At 45.4% G+C, this 19,601-nt stretch overlaps 1 protein-coding gene across 1 annotated transcript; it reads left to right on the forward strand.

The window, feature by feature from the left end:
- Positions 1-15,502: 15,502 nt before the first annotated feature.
- Positions 15,503-16,656, forward strand: LOC108507346 (protein VASP homolog). Its single transcript, XM_017835250.1, has 2 exons — positions 15,503-15,686; positions 15,776-16,656. The coding sequence occupies exons 1-2, from the start codon at positions 15,612-15,614 to the stop codon at positions 16,514-16,516; spliced, it is 816 nt and encodes a 271-aa protein (XP_017690739.1). The 5' UTR covers positions 15,503-15,611; the 3' UTR covers positions 16,517-16,656.
- Positions 16,657-19,601: the final 2,945 nt, after the last annotated feature.

Here is a 19,601-nt window from a genome sequence, read left to right on the forward strand (position 1 = left end):
GTGTTTTATCTCTTTGAGCGGCTGGTATTGAGAGCAATAATCCCCCGTTGTTCTGTGATATATTTTTTTTCCCCCCACCAGCCTATCGCAATGTAAAAATAAGAGCAATAATTATCCGCCGCTCGGTAATTTTCTATCAGAAGTTTGCGTTGAGGTGGTCGCGGAATAAGCGAGTTTCTGAGGAAAGCAACGAGGCTGGTGAAGGGACTGGAGCACAAGCGCTGTGAGGAGAGGCTGAGGGAGCTGGGGCTGTTCAGCCTGGAGAAGAGGAGGCTCAGGGGAGACCTCATCACTCTCTACAACTCCCTGACAGGAGGGGGGAGCTGGGTGGGGGTTGGTCTCTTCTCCCAGGCAACTATCAGTAAGAGGAGGGCATGGAGAGGTTTAGGTTTAGATATTAGGGAGAAATTCCTTACAGAGAGGGTAATCAGGCGTTGGAATGAGCTGCCCAGCGAAGCAGTGGATTCTCCGTCCCTGGAGGTTTTTAAGATGAGACTGGATGTGGCATTTAGTGCCATGGTCTAGTAACTACCGTGGTAGTGGATCAAGGGTTGGACTTGATGATCTCAGAGGTCTTTTCCAACCCGGCTGATTCTATGATTCTATGGTTTAGTTGAAGTAGTGGTTGTGGTAGTAGTGGTACACTGAGTATCCACTTTTTGGATAAGAGACACTGAACAAAGGCGCTCTGTAACCAACCAGCTGTAAATGCGCTGCTCAACGGGCAAGTTCAAGTAAAGTTCACGCTTCAAATGACCACAAAGAGACCACCAGGAGACCCCCTAGTAACCAAATAAGGACTTCTGAAGAACTTCTTAGGACTATTTAACATATGTATGAACTTTATAAGAGAAGTAGTGAATATGCAAGACATTTGCTGAGTATGTAAAATTGTAAGTAAGTATTAGCTATGCTGAGCCGAGAATGGGTCACACATGATCAGAGGGGCAATCCTCCTGTGTGCCCAGCACTGATAATAAAAGAATGTCTGACCACCAATGCTCACAAATTAAGTTTTAGGGGTTTCTTATTGCCAATTTCAGTAACAATTTATAATCCCACATGCAAGTTACATGACCAATCAAATGAAATGTATTACCTCTCTGAACGAGGGTAGATTCAGACTAGATAAAATAAAGAATTTTTTTTACAATGAGGGTGCTGAGGTGCTGGCACAGGTTGCCTGGAAAAGCTGTGACTGCCCCATCCCTGAAAGTGTTCAAGGCCAGGTTGGACAGGGCTTGGAGCAACCTGGTCTAGTGGAAGTTGTCCCTGCCTATGGCAGGGGGTTGGAACTGGGTGATCTTCAAGGTCCCTTCCAACCCAAACAATCCTGATCCTATGATACCTGACATCCTTTGTTAGTAGTCTGCTCAAAGCACTGTAGAAAAGGAGCGAACCCCCTGTCCTGACCATGTCCAGTGAGCACTAAGAAAATGCTCCAAGGCCAAAAGGATGGCACAAGGAGGACATGAGTGATGGTCCCAGGATAGTCAATCTGATAAGCAGCGGTCCTGACCACCTACTGCTTTATTGCAGCTAAATGGTTTGAGATTAAATTGTTTTTTAAAACCTTAAAGAGAACTGACAATCCTCTCTCTCATTCACCATGGACAGTTTACTTACCTAGCTGATCCTGGGGCAGGAAAAGAGTGCATTTGAATAAATCAAACAACACTTTTCTGAAACAACAGTTAGTGTTTTCTCCATACAGAGATTCTTAGCAACATCATTTTCTTTCTGTAAATTTTAGGGGACATCTGTTCTGAAAGAAAAGAGGGTTAATGAACAACAAGAAAGGCTCAGCTCCATTTTTTTGACAAGGCAAACATTCCTGAGAGGAGTGTGTGTCGGGGACAATGGTTACAAGAGAAGTGCCTACAAAGCAAACAGAGGCTATGCAGTACCTGGGACTTGTAGGGAAGTTAGAAAAATCAGGGAAAGCTGTGAAGTCAGCTCATTTATTAAAAAAATGTGCAATTTTTGCAGCTGCAAGCAAACTGACTTCAGATCAGTGTCACAAGAAACCACTGAACTCTACAATAAGTCCTCACATAAGGGGGTTTTAAATGCTTTAACTTATACACGTGAGCTTCAGATACAGGTCAGCTCATCTCCCGTGCCATCAGCTGCCTCCAGAAACATGTCCTGTGCATATATCCAGTACAAATATTTGGGTATCTGGGAGAGGGGCAAGAAGAGACAAAGTATTCCCTCAGGAATTGTCATACTCTGATTTTTTTCTTCATTAATTCATTCATTTTGTGTCCCTAAAACCAAGGCTGTAATAAATAAATGGAGCACCCAAATGTTCAGCTTCTTATGATACCCCTAGGAGGACACACACACACTGATATTATAAGGAACCCACTTTCTACTAAAAGATTTATACCTGGATCCGTTTCCAAATCAATTTTTCCTTGAGGCTTTCACTAAGACTCTTGTGAGGATTATAGAATTTGACTTAGATGCCACTGTATTGTCATTCTATATCCAGGAACATTTTGCTTTTAGCAGTCTCTCAACAAAACTCTTATTTTCAGGATGGGGAGAGAAGATGATCTAGAAAAATAACACACAAAGAACTTAGGGAGACTGGGTGTCAGAGAACCAAAGGGAACAATTAGAAGCCCAACTGTTCCTAAGTGATCCCCTCACCATGGATCATAGGTGGCAGTGACAGGCAGGATTGTCCCACTGCCAAAGGTCAGAGAATTCTGAGTCCCACTTCTGCCAACAGGGAGATCTGGAGGTTTTGGCCTTAAATAAATTATACAGTGAGTTATTCTTGCTCTGCTTTTTATGTTGAGCTTTGTAGTGTTAGAAGTACATCTGTTGGATACCAAAGGCACTTAAAATAACTCAGGCCTGAAGTCAAACAATATGAAAAAATAAGGACAACTGCAGTTTTTTAGTGTTTTCAATAGAATCATGTAAGATGAGTGTTTGGGTTGTTGTTTGGTACTTCTGTTGTTTTGGGGTTTTTTTCAACCTCAGTAGCAGAGACATCTCTTCAGTCCTTTGCATTCAAAAACCTGAATGCATATAGAGTCTTTTGACTCTGTAATTAATATCAATGCCAGCCATCATCACTCTAACTGTTGAAGTTTCAGGGTATGGAAAACAGCTGTACAATATATAATTGAGCAGACATACATGAAACTGAAGAAAAAAAACAAAACCAAAAAACAACCTATTTTCAATTGTTTTAATGCAGTGGTTTGGTTCTCGTCAGAGAACACTCTGTCCCACCAACATTAATTTAGCTGATTTAATCAACTGCCTGGAGATAAACCATTCAGCCCAGGAAGAAACAATACAGCAATTAGCAACACTCAGGTAGCAGTGCCAGGGGCTGACTTACAAAAGTTCAGGACAGACCCAGTTCTAGTGGCATAGCCAAAAGATGAAGAAAGATTTGGAGATTTAATCCAAGAACAATAATTTTCAACCACTGTGGCAAGCCCAAAGCTCAAATAATTTGTGGGGTCACTCTCTAATGCATTTTTATAAGGAACTTCATTCTAAGAGCAACACAGATCCTGGAGCTGAACCTGACGAAAACCACACACCCAGAGACTAACTCAATTCTAGTGAAAACATTTTTCTTGCTTTCTTACTTATAGTTGGGCTCTAATCCTGTTTGAAAGCAGATCTGCTGATGTTAAACACAGGACTTTCTGCTTAGTATCCCTCACAGAGCACTTGATCTTCTAGTAAAAAGCCCAAAGGAACATCATGTTCATGTTGATTTACCTGGCAGCTTCAGCCACACCAGAAGACAAAAACACTCTGTTGATGTTTTTGAGGTGTTATTGCTAATGCTTTGTTTACTTCCATCATCAGCCAAAAATGTGCAATGCAAATAAATCACTAACCCCTTAAATATCTGCATTTAGCTAAGCACTAAAAGCAGCAAAAACGCTTTAGACATCCAGTTTTTTCAGGGTGTCCTGTTTACACCCCAGAGTCCAAGTTTGATATTATACCACAGAATGAAAAAACAACTGTGCTCGAGGCACTGGCACTTAGAAACACCAAAACAGTTGTCACCTGCACCAACCCCCCTGCATTTGTCTTTCTTCTCCCGAGGCCTTGATGGGTACGGCAAGGGTACTGCCTGCCAGTCTCAGTCTTCTTCATCCACACGAGGAACTCATCCCCTTACTCACACATCATCCTCATTTCCATGTGCACATTTCCATGTGTGAATCCACATGTCTCTACTTCTGTGTTTCATACTGACCTTGATCTTGCTGCAGATAACCCAGGAGAGGTGTTTGAACTGCAGCTTGTGGACTGGCATCTAGTGCAGCATGAGCCACCCAGCAGCATCCTGCCCTGCTTCCTCCCGCCTCTCCAGGAAAGCCTGGGTTTCCTATTAGTCCTGTATCCCAGCAGCCAGCCCTCCACAGAGACCTCAGATACGCCACATGACACTAGACCCCTATATTTAGACACCTAATATGAGTTTTTTGCTGTCTGAACAGTGCACAGCTGAGGCTGAAATTCAGGTCCAAATTCAGCCACCTGAAGGTGTCTGCATGGCAGGTGTGTCTGTGTGTCCATCCCAGCTCTTTCTGTGCCAATGTAAACCTGGTCCACACAGTCAGCAGAGACAACAGAGTCTTTCCTTTGCCATCTCTAGGTGTCTGCTGCAAAGAGAGGATTGAATTGCTCCGTTAGAGCCCTCCCAGATCTGGACAATCTCTAGTGGTTGCAAGAAGAACTTAGAAACCCATCCACAGCAGCAGCCCACAGTGAGTACCTCTGCAGGAGGTGTTTGAAGCTGGACCTGACTCCCACCCAGGAGTATTTTGGACCCAGTGTCTGGGACAGGGGCAGGGACAGGCAGGTTAGTGCTGTGGTTGGGGAAAGGTTCAGTTCCAAGCTTCTGAAATGATGAGGCCTGCAGACCACGCAGAGTGGGCTGTTACAGCATGAAACTAAAAGTACAGTTGCTTTTCTTGAATAAAGCCTTTGACACTTTTTCTGTCCCACAGTCATGACAAATGACTCGGAGCTCTGTCACTGCTTTGCCAGAGAGTGACAATGTACACTGATCACCAGGGGAATCCTGCTGCCACCACCTATCATAGTTCATGTTTACGTTTGCTGTTTACATCTGCACAGCCAGAGGTTAAATGCTGCCACAGGTTTCTTAGGAATTTGAGCCTTGCACTTGACTGACAGCTTCAGTAGACATAGCTGGCCCATCAATGCATTCATGTCTCTGTAAATGTTACCGTAAGAGAGTGGTACAAAGCAGGATGCCTTCTTCTTTGCTCCGACCAAGTGGACCCTCCTGCCTTTTCTGTAACACTGATTGGTGTGGATGCTTGTAGGATTCCATCGATCTCTTCCCACGTACTGAAATGGAAGGTCAAAACTGAAACAAGCTTATTCACTCCAAGGTTTTCAGCATTTCCTACAGCACAGTTTCCCGTGAATTACAGGTGCCCGGGCTGTCAGCACTTATCTCTGAGCTGAAGGAAATGCTGGACAGGAATGTCATGCTCCTGCAGACCTCTTCTTAAAGAATGTGTACCTGATCATGGCATAAAGATGGCAAACCTCAAAGTTTTCCAAATATTGGTTGCATATTAAATAGTAAATAAGAAGCGGCATTTCCCTCCTGTGTAGCAAGGATAACAGAGCTCTATTTGGAGCTCTGCTCAAAGACCTTCTCCATCATTTCCCTCCCAGCTGCTCACCGCCCTAGGACTGCAGCCCCTTATACCACAAATATTGTGGTGAACTTCACGCCAAGCAGAAATCCTTTGGGATAATCCTGCTGCCCAGAGAAGTTGTGAACTCCCCATCCCTGGAGGTGTTCAAGACTGGGCTTGACTGGGCTCCGAGCAACCTGGGCTAGTGGAAAGTGTCCCTGTCCATGGCAGGGGGCTTGGAACTAGATGGTCTTTAATGTCCCTTCCAGCACAAACCATTCGGTGATTCTATGGCAGAATCACACACTTGATCCCCACAGTAAACTCAAACACATTAAAAATCTTAGAGTTGTATTCAGCCTGGCAGCTGTATGAACAGTACAGTCGGTAGAGCAAAAAAAATGGACTTTGTGGGCAGATATTTAATAGCATAGAATATACCCCAAACTTCCCATTCAGAATCAGAAACAGGTCTGTCTCCTGGTGCTGCCCAGAGCTAAAAGACATCCCTTTAACAAATTCAGGTTCCAAGAGGGAGGGTTTAGCAGGAAGGCCATCCTTGGAGACAAAGCCTGTATTTAGAGAATTGCTAAACCAGGAACAAGTTCTTCAGCTGGTTTAGCCCTTACTCACATCACTGATGACTCTGGACCTACACTCCTGGCATTAGCTGATATCTGATCATTGTCTCCCAGTCTTACCCTCAATAAAACAACCCTGCATTTTGAAATCCTCAAGCATCTTGTTAGCTCTAGTGGCATCATCATCTCCTATTACTGGAACTTAAGGTTGTGCAAACAAACTGGTCATTCTCTGCCATACCCCCGGGATCAAGGCAGAGACCCAAGTGTGAAGCTATACTTTAATATACAGGTTGTAAGTAAAAATAGTCTCAGCATCTCAGCCCTAAGAGAGTCATGAGGAGGAACTGGACCGCTGCTCTCCTTTTTCCTTCGTAAAGAGCGCAGAGAAATTCAGAGCTGAGGGTTTCCTCTGGAGGGATTAGCCACACTTGTGCTTTAACCTGCCTTATTTTTTCCCTACAGCCTGTGGTTTTTCAGTAACAGAGCTATGGCTGAGAGCACCTGCTAAGGAATTGGTTAGAAATGGGTTTGCTGGGATTTCTGGTGTAACTCCAGAGAGCAGAAATAAGGACCAGAGGAGAGTTATGGCGGGGAGAGAAAGGTGGGTGTAGGTGGGGCAAGGAAGGGAGCATCTCACTTGCTCTTTTTCTGTGTAATGCCCATTCTGCTTTCAGCAAACAATTTTTTAATTCTACTTCTGAAACATCATGCTAACTTTTGTGGTATTTCTATTAGTATAGTTATTTTAATTTTTTTTTTTTTTTTTAGTATTAGTAGCGTCAAATGAAAATAAGGAAGCACACAAACACTGCCCCCTTCTCCCCTAAGCAATGCCATGGCTTGGCATTTCTAGAGAGCCTCACATTTCTATGGCGCTTCACAAACAGGGGCTCAAATATCAGCTTGGCACCAGCTGGGGTCACAGTTTCAACGTCAGAAGCACTTTAGTGGGAAATCCCAAGAGTGAACACTGCAATGGCACCCATGGACTGCCAGCCCCAGACTGACCCTTTCAGGTCCATTGTGGCTTGGATTTCTCCAGGAAGGAAGATGCTGCTGAAGACCTGTGGTCATCTTCATCTAAATACTTGATTATTTTCCTTTACTGTGGGTTCTGAAGCAAGCCTGGCTCTGTCACATATCAGAGGCTTATCAGAGCTTACTCATTTCATTCAGTAAATTTTGCCAGAAATGCTTCAGCAGCTCCAGGTCTTAGAGAAAAGCTTGACATTTGATGGGCTTTTTGTAGCAGTTCACTGGGCTGCAGCCATACACATCCCACTGCCTTTCTCCCTCCTGGAGACAGGGGCAGCCGAGCACAGCGATCCGGTTTATTGAAAACACAGGTGTCAGACCTGGAGCTGCCCCACTGTGCTGGGAAAGGTCACGTTCTGGACACCTGCTCTTCCAGATCACCAGCTTGCACTGCTGGTCACGAGGAATGGAGAGTTTCACAATAGGAAAACAACAGACTAGGACAAATTCTGCTCTCACAGGCCCTGCATGGGGTTTTCCTGGTGTTGAAGCAGGATACAGGATCCTGCAGAGCCTCTGCCATCCAGGAAGAAGCAGGAGCAAAATGGGGTGTAAGTTCCTTGAAATCTAAATGCCAGAAAAGCTCCTGCTCATTACTTGTCCCACTGCTGTAAGGAATTGAGTTTGGCTGTTAATTCTTTCATAGAATCATGAAATGTTTGGGGTTGGAAGGGACATTAAAGATCATCTAGCTCCAACTGTACTTCTTTGCCCTGAAAGAAACTCCTCTAAATAACATTGAATCCCTGTGTGATAAATAAACTCAAGTCTCCTTCCCCAGAGGCCAAGCTGGCTTTTAAGGTTTCAGGATTGTGGGGTGCAGCTCAGCAGGAGTTAAGCTGAAAGCTGATGCAACACTGATGTCTAAGGGCCAGAGCTGCAGATGTGGAAATAGGCACCTTCTCTTTGACCCCAGAGGAAACACTTTGGTTCCTCTGTCTTTGCATAATTAGGCATGGAACAATTTTAATATTTTATCCCTGCAGGCTTCAAGAAAGCCATAAATCTGAAAATCAGCATCAGAAAACAAAAGAGTGTTAAGGAGTGGGAGTACCCAAAAGCAGTGTTTGGAGATGTCTTGGAGATATCCAAGAGGAAGGTCTCAAACTGGTTAAATCTAGCACAGCCTACAACAGATCAGGTCTGGTCCAGTGTCCACAGAGGTCACAGACACATGGAACAAGCTCCTTCACCACAGAAAGCAGCAGATCCAGCTGTTTCCATCTTGTCTTGTTCCCCCATCATTTTCATCATCAGCTGTTTCATGGGGAGATCACTCGGATGCAGGACCACTGGGCTGGGCTGGGCTCTGTGGTCGTGGAGCAGGAACTGGTGACCTCTATTAGCCCCAGCTGACAAACCTCTTCCTCTCACAGTCTCCTGGGGCTATTCCTTTAGTTTCAGTGCTGTTCACCTACCTACCTCCCCTGGGAACACAGGTATGAAAACACAAACAAAGCTCAGTTGCAGCTCTTATAGTTTGTGTTGGAAGGGACCTTTAAAGACCACCTAGTCCAACCCCCCTACCATTAGCAGGAACACCTTCCACAAGACCAGGTTGCTCAGAGCCCTGTCCAATTTGAATATATGTTGAAGCCTTAAGAAATTCTGAGCTGACAAATTACACCTTTTTACTCTGTTTTATTGGATGCCATTGGCTCATTTGCAGCGGTCAGAGAGATGACCTGCAGTCTGGAAGTCCCAATGTTGGCTACAGGAGCTTCACAAACACAGCTGTTGAAAATTTTTGTGCTAAAATTGTTTTTGTTGTTGTCAGGCATTGTGGATTTGATGAGGAGTAGAAGTTCTGTCCAATATTTCTCTGTAGATTTAACAACCCCACAATAACACATAAATATATATTTATCCCGTAACAGGATTTGTCCTGAACCTAAAGAAAAAAAGGATTTTGCTCAAACTGGACTGTTTTTATGCTGAAGTCACTTTGGTCCTTGCAAAAATAACTGACAATATAAAAAGTACCCAGATTCTTTCTAAAGTGAAGAGTTTTGTCTGAGGTTTTTAATTTTGCTGAAATCTTGCTGACCCAGCAATGTCACTGTGCAAAGTTCTGCAGGACCAAGTTAATGTTCTACTGAAATTCTTTGCTTCATGATTAGTTCTCGAATGGCTACAAAATGCAGACAAATGTCTAAACTAAATTCAAATGGGCTAATCCTCATTTCACATACTTGTAGCTAAATTTGGAACGGCAGTGAAGGAACTGCAATTGCAGCACTTGAGACCTTGTGATCTCTTTGAGATCCCTCTGGCTATGTATCCTTAAAAGCACTAAATCAGCTTTCACTAAATATACCTATCCATGCATTCCTAACGTTATTTTCTATATATTTTTCATTGCCCAGAGAAGCTGTGGCTGCCCCATCCCTGGAAGTGTTCAAGGCCAGGCTGGATGAGGCTTGGAGCATCCAGGTCTAATGGAAGGTGTCCTTGCCCATGGCAGGGGGTGTGAACTAGATGGTCTTAAAGCGCCTTTCCAACTCAAACCATTCCACGATTCCGTGATTTTTCCATGCAGTGTAACAGCCAAAACCACCACTAGATGTCACAACTGCCTCGCTGTTTGCTCTCCCAGGGCAGTTTTCCTTAACAGCCTTGGCTCGAAAAGAACTTTCGCAGATTTACCCGAGGACCAAAACACAAAGGCCGTGCAACTAAACAAACCAAGATTTTGTCCTCAGGACGTGGAAGGTGCTCAAGACCTTTCTTGATGTGTTTCTCAAATCCTCTTGTTTGGGGCACAAAAAGACTCTGCAGTTTGTTCAACGTGAAGGAAACTAACGTGCAGGACCTCCCTGACCCTTTGCAGCTACGGCAGAAAACTGGGGAGAAGAGGTTTGAAATGGGACACAAAAAAACCTGTGCTGAAGGCAGGAAAGCAAAGTGACCACAGAATATTGCTTTTGCCTTTATCCTGGTAATTTTGGTGCTGGAAGTAACTTTTCTGTACTTTCTTTAGTTATAGTGTAGGACATTTGTGTTGTGACTGTGGTTTGTGATGCTTGAACACATGAACACCCACCCACCTCCTCCTGATGAAACAGTGAAGAAATAGCAATAACATCAACTGAACATAATTAGGCCAAACTCGGGATGTTTTCTGTTGAAGGAGCTAATTATAGTGCCAAACTGCTACAGAGGTTGGCAGCATCTCTGCTCTATTTTAGCAGCTTGTGGCAGAGAGGCAAATGATTGGAAGGTGAAGGAGTGAGCACAGTTGCTTCAGCCCATGTGAAGGTCAGGGAAGAACATTCTTCCCCTGTTCCCAGGGTAATATGATTTCTGTCTCCTGTGGTGTCATCTGTAGGAACCTGTTCATCCTCAGGACTTAGCACTGAGATCATCACAAAAAAAAAAATAAAAATACACCATTTTCGGAGGGAGGTTCAAACTAATTATCTCCCACAGGCTTTCAGAGAGAGTTTTTCTTCCTCCCCTAAACACACTGTAGTCAGTGCACCAGCCTGTGCCATCATTATGCACATGAAAATAATAACAAAGCTGAAGATAATTAATTCATTCACTCACTCTCTTATGACCAGTAATTGCTCCTGTGGATTCCTTTTTCACTCCAATGACAACGGTTATTACAAACAAAACCAAAACTGAATTCCTGTGAAATTGCTATTAAAGCATTCCCTGAAGGGGGGGAGGGGGGGAGAAAAGAAAGACTAAAACAAATTGAAAAGTACAATGAAAAAGAAGGCAAAAGTGTTTGATTGTCAGAACAACAGCACCTTACAAAAAGCAGTGGACATGTTGGTGGGAGTGTTCTCACTGTGCTGATTTGGTACAACAGGCATCAGCCTTGCACAGCTTCTACTTTCTATCATTTCCACAGCATCACATCTGCATCCCTGCCCAGCACTGCTGCCTGTGGCACCTCACAGCAGCAACCAGCTGCTTTCTATTGAATTCCTTTCAGAGAGCCCAAGTATGAGGAGCATTCATTCCAATTGCTGTCTCCACACAGAGCAGGAAAGCTCCAGTGTGTTCACCAGGATAACTTGCAGCCATCCTCAGCCCAGTGCTGATGAGTTTTCATGCACACCAGAGATACACAGTTCAGACCATGGCTCAGACCAGACTGACACCCATATAGTTCTTCTGTAAGCTGCCCACATCATTCCTCACACACCATCCAGCCTGGTGTATTTACCAGGATAGTCTTTCAGGCTTGACTCTTCTGGCTGCTCCTACTCTGCCTCCAAGGCAGATGAAGTGGGAAAGTCCAGGAACTTAAATTCTTTAGATAAATTCATTCATATGCCAACTGTCTTCTTCTAAAAGCTGAGTGCATTTAACAGGAAAAAAAAAGATTTAAAATCCCACAAAAACAAATGGCACTCTTACCTTGAGTGAGCTCTGGATCAGCCCTGTGGTGGGTACCAGAGAAAACCCACCAGACACTCTCCCATCCTCAGCTCTCTCACCCCTCTGGGAGATGCCCCACCACAGGGCATCAGAGGTACACAGGCAGAGGCTGCTCTTCCTGAGCATGGGGCATTTTTCAGCTCAGTGGGGTTTCTGCTTGGTTACACCACTTCAGTGGGCACCGCAGAGGATTGTCAACTGTCTGCCCTCACACTCCACTGAAGCAGGCAGGGACATTTACCCTCAAACAGAAATATTTGCAGTGTTGAAATTCACAGGGATTATTCACATGTTTAGAATGAGGCAAGCCCAAGTCGTGAGGGAGACCACAGCAAAACACCACTCGTCATACACCTGTGTGTGACAAAATATCATTTTGATTCAATTTACTTGTGCAATAATAAGAAAATCATACCTTGTGTGGTGATACACACAAAGACACTTGGAAGGTAAGTTTTTAAATGGCTGATTTCACAGTCATTTATATCTTCCTTCTGACCATACAAATTAGGGAAATATTGTGTAGAGGAAAGCTAGGGTTGTAATTTGACCTCACATAGTTGTCACCTTAAAAGTCTTAATGAGCCAAAGGTGACAAATAAATTCTAACATGTGAGAAGGCACATGGAGCCACAGAAGAGACTTGGGATGCATCATCTGATAGTGTGGGAGGGCAGAGCCAACACGGGTCCTATTGGGAGGGACCAAGTCGTCTGCTCACTGGATATCCATCCAACACCTTTATTCCCTGGAGCAATGCCCTTACGTTCCCTCTAGTTCTCCACGTCCACCTCCTGTGCACTTGCCTGTTGCCTTTGAGCTCAGGCTGGTGTCCCCTTCTCATCCACACTGTCCTTCTGTGCTTCTTCCACGCTGGGGTGAACTGCAGAGGAGGAGCTGGACCACAGGTTAGGAAATGGATCACGGGGGAGTAAGTGGCCCATGGCTCTCCACTGATGGACTGTAACATGAACCCAGAGTGGCACAAAGCTGTCTGAACTGCCTCAGTCCATCATCAAGCCATCATCCATCTCAAGGATGGACAGATGGTTCCCACTCTGTTTGTCTACATTTGCCTGATTTGCACGACTTGCCTGTCATGAGATTATTTAGTAGAGGGATTTTAGTCAAATTCCTCTTCTGCACTTTGAAGCAATGCTTTGTCTGTCTGACTTCATATGCAGCCTAAAACCAACTGAGGCCAGTAAGTCTGCTCATGCTGACACGCTTTGCCAAATGAGCATCTCTGTTAGACCCAGTGACACTTTCTTTTGAGATAATACCAAATCACAGCTCACCCAAGCCTGGTGCCAACTGCCCTTCATGACTGGAGGGAAGAGAAACTCAGCCCATAATTTAGCCCAGAAGGGAAGAGAAGGGCAAAAGGGAGAATTTTTCTCCCCCTCCTACCCTCAATATGTAGCCCAGCTTTTCCTAAATCAGTCTAGTAAATCCTAGATGAAAATTAATAATAATTATAGCTGTAGATACAGCCCCTCTCCTGCCCCATGTCAGCCTGGACAAACACCATGTGAGACCCGGGGAGGCTTCCTCACATTGTTGCACTGCCCAAGCTGTGCCAATTGGACCAGACAATCCTCAGGGCATGGAGGGATGGAGCTGTATCAGACATGCCCCAGGTGATCATCTTCAAGACACCAAAGGTTTGTCGTGTATTTTGCTTTCACTGCATGGGCTGACCTCCCCAAGCATTGCATATGTTTGTCTGAGAGTCCTTGTCTGTCTCCAGAAAAACAGGATGGTTTCAAACCATCTGTTTATCAGTGGGGGTGACAACTAGTATTGCCAGGTGAAAACTGAGAGCCCTCATCTCTTTTGTCTTCTTGGAATTGTATTGCAAAAAAAACAACCCCATGGCTGGTCAGGCTTGGCCACAACCCAGAAATACTCTTTAGCAACCTGGCTGCTGGCACCTGAGTGCATTAAATCAGACCTTTGTGGGTGATGAAGGCAATGACAGAGCTGATATGATGGCAAGCACTGGATGTAGGGAGTGTCTGGCTGCCTGGCAAGCAGCCCCATCCCCAGCACAGCCACGTTTCACCATCCATCTGATGGAGAGGTAACAACATAAATTTGGGGGTGTTGCCCTTTGTCTCACTCTGCAAGAATCAGCTGTCATGTTTCTCCCATGCCCTGGCTTGTTCCCAGAAAGCATCCCCCACTCTCACACAGCTTTCATGGAATTTTTCAGCACATGAATCTCCATATCCTCCCCCTGAGCAGCCTCAGCATAGAACAAGTCCAATAAATGTGTCACATCAGGGATTTTCCTATATATCACCTGTATTTTTTAAAACTGCATTTCATTCAAAATTTCAAAATATCTTCCTTCTCTGTCTTTGGATCCATCTGCACCTGACACTGATTTCTGGTTCATGAGCTTCACCTGCCTCACTGGAGTTGTTCCTGCTTTGAGTGGAGGTGAGGGACTGTGGATTGTCACCCTCTGATCAGTGGAAGCCTTTTACTAGATTGCACTTTCCTAGCAAGTAAGCAACAGCTTGGACCAACATGAAGTCCTCTATACTTGAGTAGATCTGAAAAAATCTCTCTGCATCCTCCACTGAATATTTTGAACACAGGAAAATCTTGTATTCATCCTTTTCACTTCAAGCCATCTCTCCTAAAATTGAATTTTAAGTAGTGCAACACTTTGCTAAAGTGTTATTACAGTTCTCTGATGTTGAGAGACTTGGAGGCAGGAGGGAATGTGAATTGCCTTTATCTGGGTTAGGCATTCCCAGGAGGTGATGGGTCCTGCCTAAAATACACCCAAGTGGGGTGAATCCACTTGGCTCTTTCCACAGGGCTCCACATTTGCTCAAGCTCATGTAGCTTCTGAGTGGGAAGTTACGTGAGACAAATCCTGTTACTGATGGGGTAAAACTAGGAATAAGTTGCTCCTGGTCCTGCTCAAGCCATCTATTTGATCAGCAAAAATGGGTGTAGAGATGGATCAATAGACAAATAAATGTATTATAGCAGACAGTATTTGTCCATGCTTGCTCAGCCATCTGGCTAAATAACAGTATTGATCTTGTAAAAAATGACACCTCTAAAATACCTAACTTACTCCTCAAGCAGTAAATACAGGCCTCAGGGCATGAATTTCTGCACAGAATTTTTCTAGGGAAAGGCAGCCACCCACCACAGAGTAACAGCATTATGTGGACTCTCAGATGGCTTGTATCTTATATATTTCTCTCAACTTAAGTCAAATGAAGACTAGAAAGATGTCAGGCTTTTCCATCTCATTTACTGAATATTCAGTTTGGAACTTTCAGTATTATTTAATCCAAAAATGTTCAGGTTTTCTAAGAATTCATTGACCAAACAAAGCTTATTTGTTCATTTATAACCAAAATGTTCCCAACCTGGATGATTGAAATAAGTGACAAGTGCTCACTTTAAGCACTTAATGACTGCACCACTTTTATGAAGCTGAGAGTAAGAGCTGTGTTAAGACACAGGACACGTACAGAAATGGCATATGAGCCCCCATGTGAGATGCTGCTGTCAAGGCTGGGAATAAAATAAAGGCCCAGGGCCAAGTTGGTCCTGAGCCAGAGGGAGCCAGAAATCCAGAGTGAGGGTCTCTGTGGGGCTGTGGGCACCAGGGCTCTCTCCCCTCAGGATGGGAGAGCAGGGGCTGCCCCATGCTGGACCTAGCTGGTTCCAGGTGGTTCCAGATGTTTTCATGATTGCTGGGGGTGCCAGGGTGTCCCTTTGTGACAGAGGCAGATTCCAGGGCGCTTTGTAACATGGGGGCTGTGCCATGCCCAGAGGTCATTGTGACCCCAGGGGGGCTTCAGAGGCTCAGAGCCCTGGGGCACCCACTCCCAGGAGAGCCCCTTTTTCAGGAGGCAGCTGCTCCCGGGGGTGTCTCTGGCAGAGCACAACGGAGATGCCCAAGGAGGAGGAGACAAACTCCAAATCCCAGCCCACTGAGGGGCTGCCAAGACTGCAGAAGAGGCAAAGTGTGAGGGATGGGGCAGGAGGGTGGTGGGACAGGCTCGAGCTGTGCCAAGGCAGCTGCCTTCATCCCATGCCTCCTCCTGTTTCCCACAGGTGGACCTCAGGCAGCCACAGGAAGAGCAGCACTGCCCAGCTGATCCTCCCGAGGCACAGGAGGCGGCAAAGGCAGGACCTGCTCCTGCCTCGGGCAAGCAGGTGCCAGCAGCAGGGGCACAGAGCCGGGGCCCTGCCCCACACAGCCCCTGCTGCCCCCCCAGCCCCTCGCCCGCCCCGCTGACAGCCCATGTCCTCGGCGGGCAGCGGGCAGGGGCAGCGCTGGCAGCGCCGGAGACTGAGGAGAGGGCCTTGGCCAAGGAGGAGGGAGAGAGGAAGCTCTGCAGTCTCCGGCAGCTGCAGCACGGGGAAGACCACACTGCACAAGAGCTTTCTGAGGGGGAGCTCAGTGGACACCCAGAGCTGTCCCAAGGCGGGGACAGCAGCGACCAAAGGTCGTCGCACGAGAGCTGGGAACGCATCACCATCCACACGATCTGGGTCAACCCCCAGTACGCGGAGCTCTTGCAGAAAACCCACACGGTTTCCCAGGAGCGGGCAGAGGCAGCAGCTCCTTCTGACTCGGGCGGGCAGGTGCCAGCAGCAGGGTCACAGAGCCAGGTCTCTGCCCGGCACAGCTCCTACTGCCCCTCCAGTTCCTCGTCCGCCCTGCTGTCGGCCCAGACCCCCAGCGAGCAGCGGGGTTCCCACACGCTGCAGTCCTCCCACTCCAGGCGGGCTCTGCAGACTCTCTGCAGGCTGTTCTGGTGCTCCTGTATGGCAGCACAGCCAGAGGATTAGTGCCCGCTGCCAGTCTCGAATTCAAGTCAGTTCATTTGTTGTTTATAAATATTTTTATTTTTGCAAAGACCTCTGGAGAGTTGTCACTGTCCTTCGTCACCGTGCAGAGACTCAAAACACCCAGTGGCTTTCCCCTGGGAGGTGACACTGTCCTTCGTCACCGTGCAGACTCAAAACAACCAGTGGCTTTCCCCTGGGAGGTGACACGTCAGTAAAAGATGCTGATTTTCCAACCATGCTTGCCTGGGCCTGGTCCATCTCAGGAGCCAGATGGATTTCAGCAGTATCAGAGATTTGAAACTCAATGTTTTCATGGTTGCTGTGGCCAAGACAGTCCTCAGTCGCTACCTCACCCACGAGAGCCTCTCTGGGAACAAGCATGAACTCACAGGGGCACCTCTTTGGGTCAGCTCCCTGAGGCCCTATGCCAGGAAGTTGTTATCCAGATGTGTTGGGAATCTCCTGGACCTGTCTGTTCCAGTTGTGGAGTGTTCCAAATTAACATCCAGCCAGTGGAATTCCCCCATAAGGGCAAGGGTGGTTGGGTTGGGGGTGTCTTGTTGGTGTCATGTCCTGGCTGGGTTGCCAATTGCTGCCTCCCACAATGCCAATGAACAATATTCTCTGACTGGTGTTCAGAATTCACGGCACTTTAGGCAAAGAAATGTCATTTTGAGATAAAGAAAAGGAACTTGGATGCAATATTCCCTGATGACCTGGCATATGGGAGATATTACCGACTTTCTGTTCATCATCTCTAGAACATCCATGACTTTTAAGGCTCAGATATTAGATTTACTCCAGGGAAAAATTCCAACTAAGTAGCCAGGTGGTAAAGGAAAGAAATTGGCCAGGCTGGATAGATTAAAAAATACCAAACCTGTGAGTAATGTTTCGATGGGATTGTGACTAACACATGTGGCAAAACCTTGCTGACACATCCAGCTGTACAATCCTGTGAGCAGAGAAGATTTTTCTAATGATTCTACAACTGAGGGTGTTCAATCTGCTAAAACTTTCCTGCTGACTTGATTTAAAAGCAGTAAAAAGCTCTTGGACAGCCTTATTGCTGAGGCAATGGTGTTGGTCAGGCAGAGCATCCCAGGAACTGCAGATGAAGCCTGTCAGGCACCTGTGGGCATCAGAAATACCAACACCTAAACCCAACCTGCCCCATGGGCTGATGTCCCTGCTGAGAGGGTGGGGAGTGTGCAGCTCCCTGGTCTCCTGGATAACCAGGATGGATAATGACCTCTCATACAACAAGCTTATTGATTAAAGGTCAATTTTTTTACAGTTTTCAGCAGTTTTTCCATCCTGGAGGAAAGGGGTGCTGTGAGGGGGTGGGGGATGGAGGAGACTCTTTGCGGGGTCCCAGTTCTGTTATCAGGGATCAAAATCCTGCTGCAGGGGCTTCCCCACAGACAGAGCCTCATGGAGTACAAATGACAGCAGAGCAGCTCCTTGAGGAGCTTCCAAAGATCAGGTGACCGAGTGATAGTGGCCTTGGGCTGCTGGGGATCTTCCTGCCCAGGAGAGCCCAAGGAGGAGGCTGGCGTGAGGGCACACTTGAAAAGGGTGTAGATAGGCAGGGCTGGTCACATCAGCAAATCAGCAGGAAAAATGTAGAGCCTGAGCAAAAACACACAGTGCAAACCTCAAAGCCCTGGCCAGTCAGCACGTGTTGCTTGAGCTCTCAAAGAAAGATGAAAGAACCTTTTCATAAATGATAACCCACAACCACAGGAGCCTTCTGCTCCCAGCTGACCTGCAAGTAACCTGTCAAAAAAGTGGAGGTCTGCAGCACAGTGGCTGAGTTTTCCCAAGATGCTCATATCACGGATCATATCCTAAAGCCATGTGACCATATCTGCTCACTCTTCAATCATACAGGATTTTGGTGCATTAGTTACAAGCTGTTGGATTTGACTCTTCACTGATCTGGTCCAGCCCTCACTAAGCTACATATAAAAGAGAATGATAATCTATCCTTCAAAAAATAACACTCATTTAAGGGTTAGAGGAAGGCAGGACTGTCCTTTTTTTTCAGCAAGAAGTTAAGATAGTAAGAAAAGCATCCCGGTGTACCCTCTAGATTTACAGTGGGGTTTTTCAATTTAATTTGTCATTGCTAAATATGTTACTTTGGGATTAAAACTGCATGGGTTATTAAATACTGATTGCAAGAAGACAGTGTACTGTGGCAGGCAAATGACTTGCAAGTTACTGAAATTAAAGCTTTGAAAATGTTTTAAGGGAATTAATGTTTAATTAGTGATTTTGATCTATAAGGCATTCCAGTAATAGCTTCAGTAAGAGATTACATAAACCTGCGAGACATTTATAATAGAAAAGATACTTGATGCAGTGTTTTCTTTAATTAATCCTGCACTGGAAGACCACCAGGAGGGAACTTGTAGTTTGTGCACAGTAAAAAGACCATTCTAGTTAGCAGGAACTTCAGCTTCTCTGATTTTTTTTTAATGATCAAAGTTACATGCACGCATTTTTAACTATGCCATGAGATGAATTTTGAGTTTAGCATGATTAAGAATATTTACACCAAGATATTCTTGTACAAAGTCTTCTGTTTTCACTTAAAAAAGTAATATGTAATTTCTTATGGTCAAACCCAAGTCACTGATCCTTTACTCTTTTGCTCACTACATTTATCTCGATGATTTGGCAAGATTTTCACAAGGGTGAAAATGTAATTAAGGAAGTTTAAAAGATGTTTGTGTCAGTAGCTGTGAAAATGCAAACAGGAAAGTCTAGTGATCTGAAAACAATAAAAACCTGGTTATCAGGGTTACGGAGTTACAGGGATGATACAACTCCCATTAAAGTTACTGGAAGGGGAAATGAGTAAACTTTAGAAGTTTTCAGTACAAAAACCTGGCACTTTATAGGTCTTTAGGTTCATCTTCAATCTGAAACGTGTCACCTTTTTGCTGATGTACTGAGTGAAATAAGACTGCAAAAACATTCTGGAGGATTCATAAGACTTTATAACTTTGAAACATCTCTTTGAAAATGAGGAAATCTCTCCATTTCCTCCTTCTTTGCTGCTGCAACTAGACCAAAG

The sequence above is a fragment of the Lepidothrix coronata genome, unplaced genomic scaffold (assembly GCF_001604755.1).
Source record: "Lepidothrix coronata isolate B3197 unplaced genomic scaffold, Lepidothrix_coronata-1.0 Scaffold252, whole genome shotgun sequence".
Lineage (NCBI taxonomy): Eukaryota > Metazoa > Chordata > Aves > Passeriformes > Pipridae > Lepidothrix > Lepidothrix coronata.

Excerpts from the sequence above, each read along its gene's own strand:
- LOC108507346 (XM_017835250.1), top strand. The coding sequence starts at position 15,612 with ATGCCCAAGGAGGAGGAGACAAACTCCAAATCCCAGCCCACTGAGGGG. Across the intron at positions 15,687-15,775 it reads GACTGCAGAAGAGGCAAAGT|GTGGACCTCAGGCAGCCACA; the intron begins GTGAGGGATGGG and ends TGTTTCCCACAG.